Source organism: Moschus berezovskii, chromosome 23, assembly GCF_049115385.1.
Source record: "Moschus berezovskii isolate FMDL1 chromosome 23, NW_MosBer_1.0, whole genome shotgun sequence".
Taxonomy (NCBI): Eukaryota; Metazoa; Chordata; class Mammalia; order Artiodactyla; family Moschidae; genus Moschus; species Moschus berezovskii.
The window spans coordinates 21,932,699-21,954,326 of NC_142482.1; the positions used below are offsets into that span (position 1 = coordinate 21,932,699).

Sequence of the window (21,628 nt, forward strand, 5' to 3'; positions counted from 1 at the left end):
TCTGCAGTGCAGCAGAGAGGGAACAAAGGAGCTTAGGTTTTTCTTTTTTTGGTAGAAAAACTAAGCAGCAGGCCTAGGAGTTGGACTCATTTGGGCAAACGAGTGGGACTCATTTGGATTCTTACCTCCCGATAGTCTTGGAAGCTTCTATAAATATTGGTGTTAGCGATCTGACCCAAGAGGAGAATCTTAGTTCTGTAAGGAAATGCATTTGCCTTTAGGTCATAGTTGCCTCACCTTGACATGGCCCACCTCCTATTACCCCAGACAAAGTACCTGTGTGACTGAACAGTGATGATGAAGAAGGCAAAAGTTACTGCAACCACTAGTCCAACGTCCAGTCCCAGTAAAATTGCAGACATGAACGTCACGATCCAAATGAGCTTATGGAGAAGAGGAAGAAGGAGAAAGGGAGACCGTGATCACAGGCAGACCTGAGAGTCACAGGTCCTCTTCCTCAGTTCACCCGTACCCTTTCTCTCCCAGCACCGAGGATGCAGAGGACAAATTCCACAGCCACGTGGACTGATGCTGTCACAAATGATTGGGCCCCAGGGCTGCCTAGCAATTCTTTTATGCATTCTTGGTCACATCTCTCTTGGGTTTTCTGTTAAAACGTCAGTTTCCGCTTGTGAAAAATTGGGGTAATAATATCTGCTGTATAGAATTTACTGAGATTAGAAATACTGTTTGGAAAGCAACCCAGAACACTCACCAAATTACTGGTTGCTATTTTAAGACCCATGATAGTCATTAGGAATCTTTAACATCCTTTTCAAGCCCCTATCCCACCACCTACTGCATCTCTCAGCAGGTGATTTGACTTTCCTTTTCATAAAGAAGATAGGCTGAGGGGGAGGGATAAATTGGAAGGTTGGGACTGACATTTATAGGTTACTGTGTATATGGGGAAAGAATTTTTTTAAAAAAGGAGTGGATATATGTTTATGTATAATTGATTCACTTTGCTGTACACCTGAAACTAGCACAACGTTGTGAATCAACTCTGCCCCAGTAAAATTTTTTTAAAAAAAAAGAAGATGGGTTGAAACTCCCTTAACTGTTTTCTCCATCTGCCATTTGTTTGTTAGCATCTGCACTCAGCCTTCCCCTGTTCTCTCCAGGGCTGCTGGAGGTGCTGTCTCCACTCCAAAGACTAGAAGCTCTAACTGTACACTGGACCACATTCCCCTCTTAACTTCTCAGGGACCTGGATCCAAAAATGATCTCTTTCCTCTTCTGGGTCCTCCTCCTCTCATTGCATCGTCATCCCCTATCTCTCATTTCTTGCTATTTCCCCTATACGTCGTCTAGTTTTCTTCTCTAGAGAAAAGGGGAGCACTCCATCAGTTACTCTTCCTGGCAAGACGCCCTCTTCTCTCGTTAGGATTTGTTTCCCCTCTCCTGGAATGTAGTTCTATTAACAGGATTAAAAGTCATTCAAATATGCCATGTATGATGAACCCTTTTTACTAGATCTGTGTGTAACTGCAGCTGCTTAATTACTTGTTTTATCGAACTTCATATAGTTGGAATGGGGTCTCAGTATTTCTGTGCACCAAATAACCTTGACTCCCGTTTTTTGAGCAACAGCAGAGATGCATCAGATGGTGGGTTCATGTTGATCACTTTCATTTGTTCCCTTCCTCTCTCTGCAGCTTCCCCTCCATCCTTCCCAACCTCCCCAGTGCATCTACACTCACACAGTCATACTGGTTCTGCTTCCACAGACTGGGTAGGGTGTAAACAGCTTCAAGGTAGGGTACGACATTACTCAGGATAATACCAGCCACTATAGCCTGTGGAGAAAAAAATAAACCCTGCTTCATTTCCCCTTCAGGGGTAAAGCTTCCAAATTTCCACAAAGGAACCACAGAGACTTGGTCAGCCTTGCCACACAGAAGTATTCTGCACTAATATTTCATACAAATACCAGGTCTGTGCTGCAACTCACTGTCCAATCAAATAAGTATTCTCCACATTTGTCTCTGCTCACCTTTATAATTTGTCAAACACACAAGACATGGTAAGGCCATGTGACTCATTTGGCCAGTAACAGCTCTCAAAATCCCCTTTTATTTTAGAGTTTTTGAATGTGGGCCATTTTAAAAATCTTTATTGACTTTGTTACAATATTGCTTCTGTTTTATGTTTTGGTTTTTCATGGCTGCAAGACATGTGGAATCTTAGCTCCCTCACCAGGGATTGAACTCATACCCCCCGGGTTGGAAGGCGAAGTTTTAACCACTGGACCACAAGGGAAGTCCCCACATGCCCCTTTTAGGTTCAGATCACTGGTTACTTACACAGACAGTGAGTGGAAGAGTAGCCACAAGTTATGATCATCTAGTCCCTTCTGTTTCCTGTTGTCACTTTTGGTGTAAGGATAAGGCAAGACCCATAGGAAGGTGGCACCTTTGGCCATTTGTCCTATTCTATGCCTATTTGATCTTGCTTTGTCTAGTTTGCTTGACATAACCTATGTGACTGATGTTGCTTAGAAACCATTCTCAGATGGGATGACAAATAAAGGGAATTTCCACTCACAGAAATTCTGAAATAGTTTCCATTTGGTGTTGTTTTTTTATTCAAAGCCTCATCATGACGTACTGCGATTATTTCAACGGTGAGATCCCACTGTTTTGGTCCATCAGATTAAATTAGCAAATTTAAAACACTGAGGACATTCCATTAAAAATGAAAAATAATTTGGCAATATATTAAGAAATGCTATGGTTTCCCAGGAGGGCGTTAGTGGTAAAGAACCTGCCTGTCAACGCAGGAGACTTAAAATATGCAGATTTGATCCCTGGGTTGGGAAGATCCCCTGGAGAAGGGCATGGCAACCCATTCCAGTATTTATGCCTGGAGAAGCCCATGGACAGAGGAGCCTGGCAGGCTACAGTTCATAGCGTTGCAAAGACTTGGACATGACTGAAGTGACTGAGCAAGAAATACTGATTGATATGCTTTCATACAGAACTTTCGTTTTCCCCTTAGAAATCTATCCTAAATATAGAAAAGGGCAAATGTACAAAATTGCTCATTGTTGTGTTATTTATAATAAAAAAAACTCAGATAACCAAATTTAAAATGATTAATAAGTGATAGTAAGAGTATCACATTATATATGAAATTAACAAGAATACCAGATTGTGTGTATAGTTAGATTACAATTACACAAAGCAAAGGCTGCTTCCCTGGTGGCTCAGTGGTAAAGAATCTGCCTGCCAATGCAGGATACGGGGTTCAATCCTTGTGGTCGGGAAGATCCCCTGGAGAAGGAAATGGCAACCCACTCCAATATTCTTGTCTGGGAAATCCCATGGACAGAAGAGCCTGGCAGGCTACAGTTCATGGGTTGCAAAGAGTCAGACACGATTTAGTGACTAAACAACAATAGCATACAAAGTAAATACTATCTGTTTATAGAGAATAATATTGGTTAGGTATATGCCAAAATGTTAATAGTGGTTTATTTGTGATTGTGGCTTCAGGGACTGCCACCTCAGTGTGTGACCAATCTATCTAAAAAATAGATTTTTATCTATCATGAATTTTCCCAAGTTTAAAAAGTAAGCATGTCTCCTTTTATAATGGAAAGACAGTGTCTTAAAAATAAGAAAATGAAGATCAGTATTCATAGGGGTATAAAATCATCAGGGCCTCAAAATAGAATCTAACATACTTTAAGAAACATTTCTCATCCTTTTCCTAGCCATCCAGCCAATTAGAACTGATCCCACTCTGGGAAGTGGCTTGGATACAGGCTTACTCTGGTTTTCTGAGGTTACTCAGTAACCAGTTGGATGCAACAAGTCAGTAGAGGGGGGAGGAACAAAAATGAAGTCAGCAGAAATTACTTGTTTTCCAGCTTCATCTTCTTACCAGTCAAGAATCTCCCCAAATTTCTGCAATTAGCAGGGAGATGTGGAAGGAAAGATAAGAAATTCAACTTCAACTTTTACAAGACTTTTGGCTTGAGGTATGAAGTATGACGAGGTATCTCAGTGGTAAAGAATCCACCTGCCAATGCAGGAGACACTGGAGACGTGAGTTTGATACCTGGGTCAGGAAGATTCCCTGGAGGAGGAAATGGCAACCGTTCCAGTATTCTTGCCTGGGGAATTCCATGGACAGAGGAGCCTGGTGGGCTACAGTTCATGGGGTCACAAAGAGTCGAACAGGACTGAAAGACTGAGCACATACACAGAGTATGACAGAGAAACAAATATTTTTCATGAAATATACAATAAAATTTTTACACTTCTGAATATTAAGATAAAACATGCTCATGTGCAAAGAAGAATTGAATTTATATATATTTTCCATCAAACAAGAGATAACATTTTGGTATAGCCTATGTAATTTTTTTTCCACACAAAATTGGAACAATATTGAATACACTATTTGTATTGCATTAAAAAAATGTATATTGGGTCCCTTGCTCAATAGTTGAGATCCTTGCCAGGATGCTCTACCAATTACTCTCTCAAGAATTTTGCAACAAACTACCCATAGTCGTTCAAAGAAGGAAGGATAGGTGCTTCCTGGAGGGGTGGAATGGGAGGGGAAGCTCAACAGGGAAGGGACAAATGTATACGTATAGCTGATTCACGATGTTGTACTGCAGAAACTAACAGAACATTGTGAAGCAATTATACTCCAATAAAAACAGGCAGGAATCATTCATAGTTTAATCCTCATAGAGAGCCCTGGTTATAGAAATTCAGTTATTCCACTGATCAGATTGTGTTCGCATTTTCTCACCCAGCAACATCCTAACTAGATGATGTAAAAATAATGTGCCAGAAGATGGTTGGCCAAAAACAAGGGCTGTTCTATCCTCAACATATTTATAGTAAGGAAGGGCTTACCTTTTTTTATCACTGTGCATGCATGCATGTGTGCTCAGTCATGTGTGACTTTGGAACCCCACTGAAACCCACCTCTGTAACATGGACTGTAACCCACCTCTGTCCATGGGATTTTCGAGGCAAGGATACCGGAGTGGGTTGCAATCTCCTTCTCCAGGGGATCTTCCCAAGCCAGGGATTGATCCCATATCTCCTGCATCTCCTGCCTTGGCAGGAAGATTCTTTACCACTGAACCATCTGGGAATCCTCACTTTTATCACTACCCTGCAGTGAATTCGGACAGATTTTTGTTTGAGATTTTTTTAAAAAATTCTGATTCTTCACGCTATAAAGGAAAAATTATCACTGTCCAAAGTAAATTAGTGAGTGGCCCACCGAAAATAGACTCCCAAGAGTTATAGCTCGAAAGATGCTGCATAAGCTACATTCTGGAGATGACTTCTGCTGGGAATCAGAGGACAGCTTGTGTGATAAACACAAGCTTAATCCCACCCACCATGCATATATTTCATGGCTGGTTTCCAAGATCCCTGAATCACAAGAACCAAAGGCAGCAACAGCCTTAAGATGGTCCTGTTCTACTGAAACGTGATATTCACCAGGTGGAATTGTTGTTTAGTTGCTAAGTCGTGTCCAACTCTTTTGTAACCCCATGGACTGTAGCTTGACAGGCTCCTCTGTCCATGGGATTTCTCAGGCAAGAATATTGGGCTGGAGTGGAGTGTCTTTTCCTTCTCCAGGGCATCTTCCTGACTCAGGGATTGAACCTGCGTCTCCTGCTTGGCAGGCGAATTCTTTACCACTGAACCACCAGGGAAGTCCCAAACATGTTCAAAAGGATGGGTATAATATTTACAACCACTCCAGCTTAGGGACTGCTACATCAGTGGGTAACCAAGCTGCTGCACCAGGAATAAAATCTCCTCCTTTGCTGCTGCTGCTTAGTTGCTTCAGTCATGTCCAACTCTGTGCAACCCTATGGACTATAGCCTGCAAGGTTCCTCTGTCCATGTGATTCTCCAGGCAAGAGTACTGGAGTGGGTTGCCATGCCCTTCCTTCAGGGGATCTTCCCAAACCAGGGATTGAACCTAGTTCTCCTGAATTGCAGGCAGATTCTTCACCACTGAGCCACCAGGGAAGCCCTACCTCCCCACCTTAGTACTATCTAAAAATGACTAAAGGGAACACAGAGGAAATTTAAAAAGAAATCACGGACACTGGGCATTGACCTATACTGTAACTTAGGACAAATTGATTACAGTCAGTAATTAATGCAACTGGCATCTCTAAATGTAAAGTCATCATTCATTTCACACAAAGGGAAGAAATGGCATGTAAGTACATAGAGGCATTCTAGCTGAATACAGAATTAAAACTCAATTTTTAGTGTTGTGAACTGACCAAAAGGCAGCGGTAGGGGGATTGAGTTCACATGAATGCAGAACAAGGACTTCTGGAAACTGTTTAGGAAAACAGATGGCATGAATGCACAATGAGTTTCCAAGCCTGTGTTGGTAATGGGCGTTCTGGCATCTGAGGTCTATTTTGGTCATATTTAACTGAATCCTTACTTCTAAAAGCTTACTTTATAGCTAAAGCAATTTTTTAAAAAGATTAATGAGGATGAGAAGAATCACAATTGCTTCTTGAGTGCTTATTATTAGCTCAAAACTGTTCTCTCTACATTATACATGTTATCATGTTTAACTCCTAGTCCTGTGAGGTGCTTAGTCACTCAGTCGTGTCCAACTCTTTGTGATCCTGTCCATGGGGATTCTCCAGGCAAGAATACTAGAGTGTTGAGGTTTGACAGAAAACAACAAAATTCTGTAAAGCAATTATCCTTCAATTAAAAAATAAATAAATAAATAAAAGAATACTGGAGTGGGTTGCTATGCCCTCCTCCAGGGATCCTCCTAACCCACAGATCAAACCCAGGTCTCCTGCATTGGAGGTAGATTCTTTACCGTCTGAGCCACCAGGGAAATCCTGTATGGTAGAGGCAGTTATTTTAAAGGAAAGGATCCAGAAATAGCTTGGGGCAACCACTGGAGATGAGCAGAATGCAGTTCCCCTCAGAGATGCCCCCACCAAGATGTGATCTGACTCAGGCATCTGGTCAGTTCTACTTACGTTTGGCAGTTTGTAGAAAAAGTGTGCCATCTTCATCATCAGGAGCAACATGAGGCCTGCGCCTACCAGAGAGGCAAACTGAGGAGACAGAGCCAGTTGGAGAGAGACCATCAGGAATGGACTGGTCCCTGTCTGCAACTGAGGCCTGCTTGGTGACAAGCATGTCATTTTTGTTTTCTTCTTAAAAGGGGCTTAGTATGTATAACCATCTAACGTAAGTGCGTTTTCGGTGAACTGACATTGTCAGTTCCTGTCAAAATGCTCAACACATACCATGTACTCAATAAATACTTATTGACTGAACGTATGAAGGTTTCCTGAAAAGTTCCAGATGGTCTTGTATATCTGAATCTTTCTTGCCATAGCTCTGTGCTGTGAATCTGAAGCCTCCTAAAATCCAGCCTTCACTTCCTCCGAACTTTAACCTTCTTTGAATAGTTTTGAAAAGCCCTGGCAGACCCATCGCTGCCAGCCCTAAAATGCCAACTGCTCCACCTCGCTCTTTGGGGTTTGGATAACTTCCCATCTAACAGCTTCAGCGGTGCTTCATCTTAATACCGTGATATTCACTTTTGATCTTCCTACTTTTGTTTCTCTCTGCCTCAATGCCATCAAAAAAAAAAAACAGAAAGGTAATGAACATGAGTCAGGGCTGTTGATAGCAGCTCTGGATCCTGTTCCAGCTGGGCTGACTCCTCTGGGTTCGTACTACTTGGGAAACAGTGATTCAGATTGTCAAATACAGGTAGAAAGCTAAAAAACATAGTTCCTTTTATAATCTTAAGGCTCTCTGGACATAATCGTGAACTCATTATATCCTCTGTTGATAAACTTCCACTGGTTAAGTCCCTACTTAAACAGAAAAAATCATTCAAAGCAGTGTCATTTCCCATGGTGATAAGGGTGGAGGGGGGGATAAAACTGTAGTCACAAATCAAAACAATAGCATATACTAGCGCAAACAAGCAACTTTAAACCTAAACCATTAAATGACCATGTGGCAATGATTGTCTCATTTTTTTTCTCTTTTTTATTAGGTATGAAAAAGATGTCCTACTGGGTTCTCTCTCACTGCTCACTGCTATTTGCCATAAAAACATGTCACTGAAAATAACTGCAATGAAATCAATGTCCTGCTTCCTTTTTTCCCCACCCCAACTGATACACAGCTATGGGACCAACCCAATGTGGAACAGTTGAACCCTGAGAGAAGAATGTAGGCAGAAGGATTCAGGAAAATGGATCACTGTAACCGAAACTCAGGAAGTTCTCGTGGCAAACATTTTATACACTGTGGAAGTGAAAAAGGTAACCGAAGCCATAAGCTCCTCCAGCCAGTGTCCATCTCAGCCTGTTGCCACGCTGAATTTTAGGGTCTGGCTTCAGGTGGTCTTGCACTATAGGAAGAAACTGCTTTACTGAGCACAGGAAAACATATCAGGACTTCTCCTTCCTACTACTCCTTTCCTCCAAAGTTCTTTGGATTACTTTTAAGGGAACAAAGACATACAGACACCAAAATTAGCTGTATAAAAACCTCCCAGAATATTGGAAATAAAAGCAAAAATAAACAAATGGGACCTAATTAAAATCAAAAGCTTCTGCACAGCAAAGGAAACTCTAAGCAAGGTGAGAAGACAACCTTCAGAATGGGAGACAATAATAGCAAATGAAGCAACTGATAAAGGATTAATCTCCAAATTATACAAGCAGCTCCTGCAGCTTAATTCCAGAAAACTAAGTGACCCAATCAAAAAATGGGCCAAAGAACTAAACAGACATTTCTCCAAAGAAGACATAAAGATGGCTAATAAACACATGAAAAAATGCTCAACATCCCTCATCATCAGAGAAATGCAAATCAAAACCACAATGAGATACCATTTCACACCAGTCAGAATGGCTGCTATCCAAAAGTCTACATGCAATAAGTGCTGGAGAGGGTGTGGAGAGAAGGGAACCCTCTTACACTGTTGGTGGGAATGCAAATTAGTACAGCCACTATGGAGAACAGTGTGGAGATTCCTCAGAAAACTGGAAATAGAACTGCCATATGATCCAGCGATCGCACTCCTGGGCATACACACCGAGGAAACCAGAATTGAAAGAGACACATGTACTCCAATGTTCATTGCAGCACTGTTTATTATAGCCAGGACATGGAAGCAACCTAGATGTCCATCTGCAGATGAATGGATAAGAAAGCTTTGGTACATATACACAATGGAGTATTTCTCAGCCATCAAAAAGAATGCATTTAAATCAGTTTTAATGAGGTGGATGAAATTGGAGCCAATTATACAGAGTGAAGTAAGCCAGAAAGAAGAACATCAATACCGTATATTAACGCATATATATGGAATTTAGAAAAATGGTAACCTAAGTCCATTCTAAAGGAGATCAATCCTGGATGTTCATTGGAGGGACTGATGCTAAAGCTGAAACTCCAATACTTTGGCCACCTCATGAGACGAGTTGACTCACTGGAAAAGACTCTGATGCTGGGAAAGGTTGGGGGCGGGAGGAGAAGGGGACGACGGAGAATGAGATGGCTGGATGGCATCACCGACTCTGTGGACATGAGTTTGAGTGTACTCCGGGAGTTGGTGATGGACAGGGAGGCCTGGCGTGCTGTGATTCATGGGGTCGCGGAGAGTCGGACACGACTGAGCGACTGAACTGAACTGAACTGAACTGAAACCCTGTATAAGAGACTGCAAAAGAGACATAGGCATTTAGAACAGTCTTTGGGACTCTGTGGGAGAGGGTGAAGGTGGAATGATTGGAGAGAATGGAATTGTAGCATGTATATTATCATAAATGACCAGTCCAGGTTCGACGCATAAATTTTCCTCTGTTCATTTCTTTGCATTTGTGCTTTTTTAATAAAATTCTTTTTTAGAAATAAAAAAAAAAACAAAACCTAGTTTAAAATGATAATAAACCAAACACTGAAATCCCATACATCTGGCTGCTCAGGGAGGCCTGCCAATAATTGTCTGTCCCCCATGGCTGCTTCCCTGATAGCTCAGCTGGTAAAGAATCTGCCTGCAATGCAGGAGACCTGGGTTCGATCCTGGGTTGGGAAGATCCTCTGGAGAAGCGAATGGCTACCCACTACAGTATTCTGGCCTGGAGAATTCCATGGACTGCACAGTCCATGGGGTCGCAAAGAGTCAGACACGACTGAGTGACTTTCACTTTCACTTTCTTTCACTTTCATGGCTGCACACTAGAGGAGTGGGCTTTGGGATCAGAGGGTCATCCTTGGTGGCATTGTGCCTTAGGCGGATGCATGGTGATTCCCAGAATCCCAGACTCAGTGCATGAACGGGGCCTAGAGGCAGCAAGCATATATTAATACAACTTGGCATCTCACACATGTTTTGCTTTTCTGCTCTGATTTGCCATGACTTTTTCAGGCTTTCTTGAACCAAGATTGAATCTACCTTCTTCCTGGGGACTCAACACAATGCGAGTTCTCATAAAGCACAGCCACTAGTGACATGAAGAGCCTCAGACAACAACTACTCCACAAGCAGTGGATAGAACATTACCATACACCAACCAGCACACTAGGGACCTGGGGTAGAAGCTCTGTTGTCATCCAGTTTAATTCTCACAACTGAAAGGTTCTCCTTATCTCCATTTTACAGATGAGGACTAGAGCCCCAGAAAATGAAAGTAACTTCCCAAGGTCACACATCGAGGAACTATGGAGTCAGCTTTCAATCCACCTGACCAACGGACTCCAAAACCCGGGCTCTCTGCACTGCCCCATCTGCTTTCTCTAAAGACAAATGCAACTCATTTCCTTTTGTGATGATTTATTTCTTTTCTTTTGTCAAAATAATAACTCATTTTTAAAAGCAGTTCAAATGGGAGTGAAGTAAGTCAGGAAGAGAAAAACAAATGCATAAATGCGTAATCTAGAAAAATGGTACAGATGAGCCTATTTGCAGGGCAGGAATAAAGACACACACATAGAGAATGGACACGTATGTGGACACAGACCCGGAAGAGGAGGGTGGGATGAATTGGGAGAGTAGGACTGACATATGATATATACATACTGGATGTAAAATAGTTAGTGGGGAACTGCTCTGTAGCACAGGGAGCTTGGCTCGGTGCTTTGTGATGACCTGGGGTTAGGGAGGGGATTGGGGACGATCCAAGAGGGAGGGGTTTGTGTATACATAAAACAGATTCATGACAGTACAGCAGAAACTAACACAATATTGTAAAGCTCCAACTTAAAAAAAAAAAAAAGGAATAGGGTAAAGCAGTTCTGGTAGCCTGGGGACAAGGCAAGAAGGCTCATCTTTGGAAAGCAGGGAACAAGGAAAGGAACACAATCATAGAGAAGAGGGAAGCACAGGGTCAGAACTGGATCAGCTAGAAGAGTGAGAACAGTTCGGCTGGCCTGCCATCACTCAAGGTTCAGGCCAGGGCTGGAAGGGCTGATAGGTTTTGCTGCAACCAATGAAGACAAGTTTCTCAACAGGGAGAAATTAAAGTGAAATCCAGAAGCATTTTGCACAGTGTTTATGTATGTCAGACATACAAACACACACATATACATTAAGTGGCTCTTGGTGGCCGGTCATGTCAAATAGGTTCAGAGCCAGCCACCGAGCTTCTCTTTCCTGCAGTCCTGGGGAGCTTTGAAAAAATGAGGGTGTTCTCAGGCAGGCTGAATTTGAAAGTCCCCAGAGGAGAAGGGGAGAGAGAAGAACCCCTGCTAGGGGATGAAGAAAGCTGAGTGAGTCCAGATCAGAAACTCGGATTGGAGGTGGGGAAGCTCAAATGTGGAGGGTCAGGGGCCAGGGGCATTCTCTGCTTGAACTGGCGATTTGCCCTGGGCAAGTCGGGGTCTTGGGGAAGAGCTTATCAGCATCCTGAGGGACATGCTTCCCTGTGAAGGGTCACTGCACCACAGAGAGAGATGTCTTTGGCAGGGGAGAACGAAGCCACAGCAGAAAACAGAATGAGAGTCACTTTGCCCAACAGGCTAAAGGCAACTCCAAAGCTGGACTAAAGCCTACCTTCCTTCCCTCTATCTATACGTATTCTAAACCTCTTATGGGGATCCAGAAAAGCCCCACTTCCTCCATCGTTCTTCTTCCTGAAATATTTGTGGCACTTTAACATTTATTGCATTTATTCTGTTCTTAATTTTACTTGCACTGATTGATTTTTTTCTGACCATGTGCATCTTTTCTCCCCAAATTTGTTATCCTTGTATACTAAATAAACAAAGTGTGTGGTCATAAGTTAAAGGGAAGTGATGTCTGGAAAAGCAATTTCCACATTTTTTCTTATCATAAAATCCTCTTATTTTGACTTCACTTGCATAGAACATCATTGTTTTTTAACAAAACTCATCTTCCTTCTCTGATCAAAGTAGTGCTGAAGAGCTACCCCTTAAAGGCCAGCGTGCTTGGTAGAAGCTCTCTGACAACAAAACTCAGTCCACATAAAATCATACAGTCTTACTACAGACCCACGCTCCACCACTACCAGTCTTCTTTTATTAGCTTTCACCTGATATTTCACCCATAAACTGTGACACTTTCTCTCTCCCCATTCGAGTTTTGTGTCCATTCTTCTGACACTTTATTTTTTTAAGAATTTTCTTAATGTGGTCCATTTATAAAGTCTTTATTGAATTTGTTACAATATTGCTTCTGCTTTACGTTCTGGTTTTTTGGCCCCAAGATATGTGTGGGATTTTAGCTTCCCAACCAGAGACTGATCCCACACCCCCTGCATTGGAAGGCAAAGTCTCAACCGCTGGACCACCAGGGAAGCCCCTGATCACAGCGATACCTCCCCCTACTGTGCTGCTGTGGCTCCAGCTCGTCTTCGGCTTCTGCTTCTCTGCCTCCTGAACCCTGACTCAGTCCGTGGGCTTATTCCAGGTTCCATTCTGATAGTTCTTTGACGCTTATTCATGCTACTCAACTGAGATGGGAGACCTCTCAGGTTGTAAACTGTAACTTTTATCTGGTCAGTCTAAAACGCATGAATACTGGACTTAGAAAATCTCATGCCGGAAAACTAGACAGAGAGCTTACCTTTAAAACTTTGCCACCATTCTTCTTTCCCTCTTCCCTTCCATATATCCGTATATTTAGTTTACTAATTCAGGATACCTGAAGAGGATCTGGCCTAGACAATTTTCTCTTACACAAAGGCAGAATGAACGTAAATTCCCTAAGCTCACCTAGGCAAAGACTAGAGTCTCCTGTCATGTCCTTTGAGGAGTTAGAAAAGTTTCTAGTCCTGCTGTCAGAAAGGCGAGAGTTGTCTTATTACTTTCACAGACTAGGACTGAGAATATACCTCCCCATAGAAAAAAATGTTGATAGGTGATAGTTGGTTTACCTGAAATATTATCTTTTAGCTTTGTTACATGGAAAGTAGCTTCTTGTAGGCTAATATATAGAAGCCTTTAACAATAATATTTGTACAGAAAATGATCTTCAAATTCCTCACTGACAGCTTTCAAGACAAAAGCTAAGCAAGAATTAAGCCAAGCATGAGATCCAGCAAGCATAATACAAATCCCTCCCAACAAGCATAACTGTAAAACAGCAATATGGTTAAACTAATACATAATACCCTTCTGTGATATACATATAAATAGATATAATTATCTCTGTATATTAGAGATCAAATTCTATTCCACACACCTGTTGTCTTCCTCCAGTTTTATCCTGGATAATGGTCCTGGCAACGGCACCAGTAAACACGTAAGATCTGAAAAATGAACTGACGACATTGCAAAGGCCAATGGCTATTAAATCCTGTAAAGAAATAGCAAAAACTTTAGGCCCACTATTTGTTGAAGAAGGCTGACTTGAGTTTGCACTAAAGTTACACTGTTCAGTTCAGTTCAGTTCAGTTGCTCAGTCGTGTCTGACTCTCTGCGACCCCATGAATCACAGCACACCAGGCCTCCCTATCCATCACCAACTCCCTGAGTTCACCCAAACTCATGTCCACAGAGTCGGTGATACCATCCAGCCATCTCATTCTCGGTCATCCCCTTCTCCTCCCGCCCCCAACCTTTCCCAGCATCAGAGTCTTTTCCAGTGAGTCAACTCGTCGCATGAGTTGGCCAAAGTATTGCAGTTTCAGCTTTAGCATCAGTCCTTCCAATGAACACCCAGGATCGATCTCCCTTAGAATGGACTGGTTGGATCTCCTTGCGGTACAAGGGACTCTCAAGAGTCTTCTCCAGCACCACAGTTCAAAAGCATCAATTCTTCGGCGCTCAGCTTTCCTCACAGTCCAACTCTCACATCCATACATGACCACAGGAAAGACCATAGCCTTGACTAGACGGACCTTTGTTGGCAAAGTAATGTCTCTGCTTGTTATTTCTTGTATATGAAGATAGGGTTGTTTCAGTTCAGTTCAGTTCAGTCGCTCAGTCGTGTCCGACTCTTTGCGACCCCATGAATCACAGCACACCAGGCCTCCCTGTCCATCACCAACTCCCGGAGTTCACTCAAACTCATGTCCATCGAGTTGGCGATGCCATCCAGCCATCTCATTCTCTGTGGTTCCCTTCTCCTTCCGCCCCCAATCCCTCCCAGCATCAGAGTCTTTTCCAGTGAGTCAACTCGTCGCATGAGGTAGCCAAAGTATTGGAGTTTCAGCTTTAGCATCATATTGCTTCAAATAACACCGAAAGATTATTGGAAAGAGCTGAAGAATGGCAAATCTGATTTCTTCACTTTAGCTAAAGATCACAAGGAAAGCCCTTATACAAAGTGAGAAAATGAGACTTTTGCCTTATTATTCTCTTTCACACGATCACTAGGATGACAGAGAGACACAAAGTACTATTTTCTCGCTTCCTTTTATACTATCCTAAAGTCAAACTGGGACACCAATTGAACCTGGGCCTCGGAGTGAAAGCCTGGGATCCTTACCACTAGGTACCAGCCCACGCTAAGGGGCTTGTGCGATCTTAGTTCCCTGACCAGGGATTGAACCTTGGGCCACAGCAGTGAAAGCACCAAGTCCTAACCACTGAACCGTCAGGGAAGTCCCCATGTTTCCTTTTTGATTTCTAGGGAATGGGCCAAACTCAGAATGGTTGGAGACTTTTTTAAAAAAGTAACAATGACTATTTCTGGGAGACCAACTGAATTATGTTATTAGTCTAGTTTTGACATTCCGCTGTATTTCTTGTTGTGCCTTGGTAATGTGGTTGACTTCGGTGGAAAGGAAGATAAAAGGAGAGGAGAGGAACCCTGCCAACTTAACAACATATGCCTCCCTACCCCGTATCTGTTCTAGGGTAACAACATGCATATTAATTCAGGTAGCTTCAGAGTTCAGGATGTTACACTTCTCAAAAACCTTTGTTTAATTATAGCTCAAATAGTGGTCCAAGTGACTCTCTGGTTACAGCCTTCATTTTAGCAGAAGGCTCAGGTTAGAGAACAAAGATTAAAGGGTCCGAGAAAGTAATAGAAAGGCGTGTCCTCTCACCTGGTTGGAATTGACGTCATAGTTATGGAAACTGGCAATCTTCTTGCCCAGAAATATGAGCAAAGAGGAGCTCACTAAAGCTAAGGAGAACGATTCTGCAAGAACTTCAGTAAGATTGCTCATATCTGGCATGACAGGAAACAGGAAGCTGGAATAAAATGGTGGAATTATTCCTAGATAGCAGGAATCATTATGGGCGCCTCCCCCATGCTATTCTTATCATACCTTTATCATCCATATCAAAAGGCCTGACACTTTTTAAACATATTTATTAATTTATTTTTGGCTGCTCTAGGTTATCATTGCTGCACGTGGGCTTTCTCTAGTTGCAGCAAGCGGGAGCTACTCTCTAGTGTGGTGCATGGGCTTCTCATTGTGCGGCTTCCCTTGTTGCAGAACTTAGGAGCTTTAGTAGTTGCAGCTCTCTGGCTCTATAGCACTGGTTTGGTAGTTGTGGCCCATGGGCATAGTTGGCTTGCTACATGTGGGATCTTCCTGAACCAGGATCGAAATGGTATCCCCTGCATTGGTAAGTGGATTTTTTTTTTAACTTTTTATATTATATTGAAGAGAGTGAAGAGTGAAGTTGCTCAGTTGTGTCTGACTCTTTGCGACCCCGTGGACTGTAGCCCGCCAGGCTTCTCTGTCCACAGGATTCTCCAGGCAAGAATACTGGAGTAGGTTGCCATTTCCTTCTCCAGGGGATCTTCCTGACCCAGGGATCGAACCCAGGTTCTTGCGCATTGCAGGCAGACGCTTTAACCTCTGAGCCACCAGGGAAGCCCAAGGTATAGCCAATTAAGGGCTTCCCTGGTGGCTCAATGGTAAAGAATCTGCCTGCCAAGTAAGAGACTTGGGTTGGATTTCTGGGTTGGGAAGATCCCCTGGAGTAGGAAATGGCAGCCCACTCCAGTATTCTTGTCTGGGAAATCCCATGGACAGAGGAGCCTGGCAGGCTACAGCCCATGGAGTGGCAAAGAGTCGGACACGACTGAGAGACTAAACAACAACAAATAGCCCGTTAAGAATGTTGTTATAGTTTCATGTGAACAGCGAAGGGACTCAGCCATACAAGGATTCCCTTCTCCCTCAAGGATTCCCAGATGGCTCAGTGGTAACAAATCCGCCTGCCAATGCAGGAGATGAAGATTTGATCCCTGGGTTGGGAAGATCCCCTGGAATAGGAAATGACAACCCACTCCAGTATTTTTGTCTGGGAAATCCCATGGACAGAGAAGCCTGGTGGGTTACAGTCCATGGGGTCACAGAGTTCGACATGAGTGAGTACTCACGCACTTCTCCCCTATACTGCCCTCCCATCCAGGCTGGCATGCGGATTCTTAACCGGTGGACCACCAGGGAAGTCCCAGGCCTGACCTTTTTTCAAAAAATTAAGAGATAAGAAAAGAAACTGAGGCAGCAGCTTGCCAAAACTGCCAGCAAATCAAGCCAAGTTACAAAAACCATTAAGAGAACATGATGTACTTATCTTCTAGTTTGAGGTTTCTGCTAAGTGCCAGTGGCAACAAATAGAGCAGGCAAACCTACAAAACTTGATGAAAAATGGTTTATTTACACTATTTGAGATCATACCAGTGGGTGAGCAATAGGCAGATATCATATCTAAGATGGTTTAGAGCTAAAACCTCAATGTATTCTCTTCTCAGTTTAGTTCAGTTCAGTCACTCAGTCATGTCCGACTCTTTGCGACCCCATGAATCACAGCACGCCAGGCCTCCCTGTCCATCACCAACTCCTGGAGTTCACTCAAACTCATGTCCATCGAGTTGGTGATGCCCTCCATCCATCTCATTCTCTGTCGTCCCCTTCTCCTCCTGCCCTCAATCTTTTCCAGCATCAGGGTCTTTTCAAATGAGTCAGCTCTTCGCATCAGGTGGCCAAAGTATTGGAGTTTCAGCTTTAGCATCAGTCCTTCCAATGAACACCCAGGACTGACCTCCTTTAGAATGGACTGGTTGGATCTCCTTGCAGTCCAAGGGACTCTCAAGAGTCTTCTCCAACACCACAGTTCAAAAGCATCAATTCTTCGGCGATCAGCTTTCTTCACAGTCCAACTCTCACATCCATACATGACCACGGGAAAAACGATGGCCTTGACTAGACAGACCTTGGTTGGCAAAGTAATGTCTCTATTTTTAATACGCTATCTAGGTTGGTCATAAAAGCGTCTTTTAATTTCATGGCTGCAATCAGCATCTGCAGTGATTTTGGAGTCCCAAAAAATAAAGTCTGACACTGTATCCACTGTTTCCCCATCTATTTCCCATGAAGTGATGGGACCAGATGCCATGATCTTCGTTTTCTGAATGTTGAGCTTCAAGCCAAACTTTTCACTCTCCTCTTTCACTTTCATCAAGAGGCCTTTGAGTTCCTCTTCACTTTCTGCCATAAGGGTGGTGTCATCTGCATAGCTGAATATCTCTGCTGCTGCTAAGTCACTTCAGTCGTGTCCGACTCTGTGTGACCCCATAGACGGAAGCCCACCAGGCTCCCCCGTCCCTGGGATTCTCCAGGCAAGAACACTGGAGTGGGCTGCCATTTCCCTCTCCAATGTGTGAAAGTGGAAAGTGAAAAGTGAAAGTGAAGTCGCTCAGTCGCGTCCGACCCTTAGCGACCCCACGGACTGCAGCCTACCAGGCTCCTCCATCCATGGGATTTTCTAGGCAATAGTACTGGAGTGGCTTGCCATTGCCTTCTCCGGAACATGAACATCTCTAGTCAGACTCAAATCTTTCCAATTATAATTTTAGTCACTGTTCTTTATAAAAATTGTTCTGGTTCTTATCCATTTTTTAAAAAACTGGGCAAAATCCACATAACATGAAATTTACCTTTTTACCCACTTTTAAATCTACAGTTCAGTGATTTTTAAATACATTCATAATATGCAACCATTACCACCATCTACTCCATAGTTCTTTCATCTTGTAAAACTGAAACTCTATACTTATTAATCAATAACTCTCTATTTCCCCCCTCCCTCCAGCCCTGACAAAAAACATCTGACTTTCTGTCTTTATGATTTTGACTACTAAGTACCCCAGATAAGTGGGCTCAAATATAATTGTCTTTTTGTGATTGGCTTATTTCACTTAGAAAAATGCCCTTGAGGTTTATCAATGTTGTAGTTAATGCCAGAATTTCCTTCCTTTTCAAGGCTCAATAATATTCTATTGGATGGATATCACACATTCTGTTTATTTATTCATCCATTGATGGACACTTATTGTTTCTTCAACATTTCAACCATTGTGAGTAGCGCTGTTATGAATATAGGTGCAAAAATATCTCTTCAAGATACTGATCTTGGGGGGAGTATAATTTGGGGGAGGTATATTTCCAGAAGTAGAATTGCTGGGTCATATGGCAATTCTATTTTTAATTTTTGGAGGAATCAGCATACTACTTTCCACAGTGGCTGTACATTTTACACTCCCACCAACAATGCACACGGGTTCCATTTTCTCCACATCCGCATCAAATATTTGTTATTTTCTGCCTTTTTTAAAACAGTAGCCATCCTAATGAGTATGAGGCGGTATCTCACTGTAGTTTTGATTTGCATTCCCCCAATGATTAGTGACGTTGAGCATCTTATGTGTTCATTGGCCATTTGTATATTATCTGTGGAAAAATGTGTATTCAAATTCTTTCCCCACTTTTTGAGTCAGGTTGTTTGTTTTCTGTTGTGTTTTAGGAGTTCTCTATGTACTTTGCATATTAATTCCTTATCATACATAATTTGCAAACATTTTCTCCTATTCTATGAGTTGTCTTTTTTCTCTGTTGATGGTATCTCTTGATACACAAGAGATTTTAATTTTCATGAATATATTGCCCAAGTCTGTGTCAGTAAACCTTATATATTTAGTATAACACCAATAGTACAAACCTATTCCTGTTTCCTTCCTGGTGGTCTCTGTACATTCAGTTCTTTGTTAGCAATTTAGTTAAAGAGGGACATGGATGTGGAAGGAGCTAACATAAATTATTCACTTTTCCTAATCTCTAGCAACCTTGGATAGATAAGCAATAAAGAGAGGTTAAAAGCAACACCTAAAATTAAATTTCTGAAATGTTTTTTCTCTATCTATACATTTGAATCTTATGATAAAATATAAGCAGAGGTTAACTGTGTGCTTTGAAGTCATTAATAACAGCAGCAATGTTGGGTAAGGATAATAGAGGGGTTATTACACTAGATTTTGGAATTGAATAGAAACGGGTTCAGAAAGTAGCTCTGATGCTGACCAGCTGTGTGAGCGTAGATGAGTAATTTAAACTTGGTGACTCTTAGTTTCCTCAGCCAAAAAAAGAATATCTTGTAATAATACAAGGAATGAATGAAATTAAATAATTATGTAAAGCATCAATCTCACTGTTGCCGTTATCATTTTTTCCCAGAGGGCACAGACTTATTTACCATAGCATTTCCTGGTACCTAGGTTGTCTGCTCACAGTTTTAAAAAATTGAACAATATTTTAAATGTATTTAATCATCACCAGATTTAACTGAAAAGTGGTAGCATATGAGATTATCTGGCTGCATCAAAGTAGCCTCTATTTTGTATGCTTAATGTTAACCAGTATCACTGACTCATTGCTATATTCTCTGTTGAAGAGCATGAGGAAGTGAACAATGCTCCTCAAACACCTTCTCATGAGCCAAGAAACTGTGTTATGTTGCCTTTCTTAGCTAAAATGATTCATCTGGTCAAGGTTAAAGAAGTAATTCCCTAACAGAAGCAAGAGTGAGGACCCCATAGTCACTGGTAGGAACCATAATGTAAATTAATTGCAAGTCCTTAAGAGTCTGATGCTAGGAGGGATTGGGGGTGGGAGGAGAAGGGGACGACAGAGAATGAGATGGCTGGATGGCATCGCTGACTCGATGGACATGAGTTTGAGTGAACTCCGGGAGTTGGTGATGGACAGGGAGGCCTGGTGTGCTGTGATTCATGGGGTCGCAAAGAGTCGGACATGACTGAGTGAATGAACTGAACTGAACTGAAGAACCCTGTGATGCCAGACTACCTGGAGAAGGCTTTCCACTGAGAGGGATAAAGTGATGTAGCTCAAGGACACTGAGTCAGTCTAAGTAGGTGAAGACAAAAGGGATGCTGAACACTTAACCCCAGGAGAGAGGCTTGGAAAACAGAGGTATGTCTTGTCCCATCCCTGAGGGTTAATCAGACAGGTTTGGAGGTTGAGAAGGTTCATAATGTGCTGTGAGAAAAACGCATGAGTCTCCCTGGTTTTCGAGTTCACTTGGGTTAGGGGTTGGCTCAACCATGGGAAGAGAGTCAAAGGCTGACCAGAGAAGAAACACAGTTTGTCTTAGCCATTGTCTCTTAGAACCTCTGTTCTAAAATGAACTTGAGTCCATGACCCACATTTGCCTGTGTCCAGAGACAGAGAATTTTTGTTGTTGTTGTTAATACATAGAAACTAATTAAGTCGAGCTGGAGACTAGCAGGGGGAGCACCCACACCCTGCGACCACTGCAGAGCCCAACGGGAAGAAGAAAGGCTCCTTGCCGGCAAAGGACGCAGTTAAAGAAAAGTCATAGATTCTGTTTACCATGGCCAACCTTCTCTCCCCAATTTTATTTTTTCCTCTATAAAAACCTCTTCCCCTGCTGTAAGAGGACTTGCATGTGACTTGCCATGCTTGCACACCCCAAACTGCAATTCTCTGCTGATCTCAAGTAAACCTGTCTCCGCCGGAGAAATAACTGGCATGCTATTGATTTTGGTCAATGATATAAATCAGGTTATGTGGTCAGAGGCTAAGAGGAGGTAACAGGAAGGAGAAAGTAGTCTTGAAAAGTGGAATTACCAACCTATAAGGTATCATCTCAATGAGCATCAGGCTGTTTTCTGTGGCCATGTTTACCTTGTTTGAAAATGCAGCGAAGCCAAGAATCTGTAGGAGTTTAAAAAGAAAAGGCATGTGATCACCTAAATATTATGTAAAGCAGAGGTGACCATAGTCTCTGGCAGGACAGGGCAATATATGGCAGTGCCTATGCATGAAGACTGGAGAAAGAGGCAGGGCCAGTTCAGTGGAGCAACAAATGCAGAAGTC

The 21,628-nt window shown here is 42.5% G+C and overlaps 1 protein-coding gene across 1 annotated transcript in view; it reads right to left on the bottom strand.

Annotated features, from left to right (window-relative positions):
* The window catches only part of SLC26A8 (solute carrier family 26 member 8), a 96,977-nt gene that overhangs the window by 17,747 nt on the left and 57,602 nt on the right, over positions 1-21,628 (bottom strand). The window contains exons 8-14 of the mRNA XM_055407279.2: positions 21,384-21,466; positions 15,521-15,668; positions 13,708-13,821; positions 7,013-7,090; positions 1,704-1,799; positions 277-383; positions 126-195 (exon numbers count right to left, since the gene is read on the bottom strand). Coding sequence (XP_055263254.2) covers positions 126-195; positions 277-383; positions 1,704-1,799; positions 7,013-7,090; positions 13,708-13,821; positions 15,521-15,668; positions 21,384-21,466 — 696 coding nt within the window. The remainder of the gene's footprint in view (positions 1-125; positions 196-276; positions 384-1,703; positions 1,800-7,012; positions 7,091-13,707; positions 13,822-15,520; positions 15,669-21,383; positions 21,467-21,628) is intronic.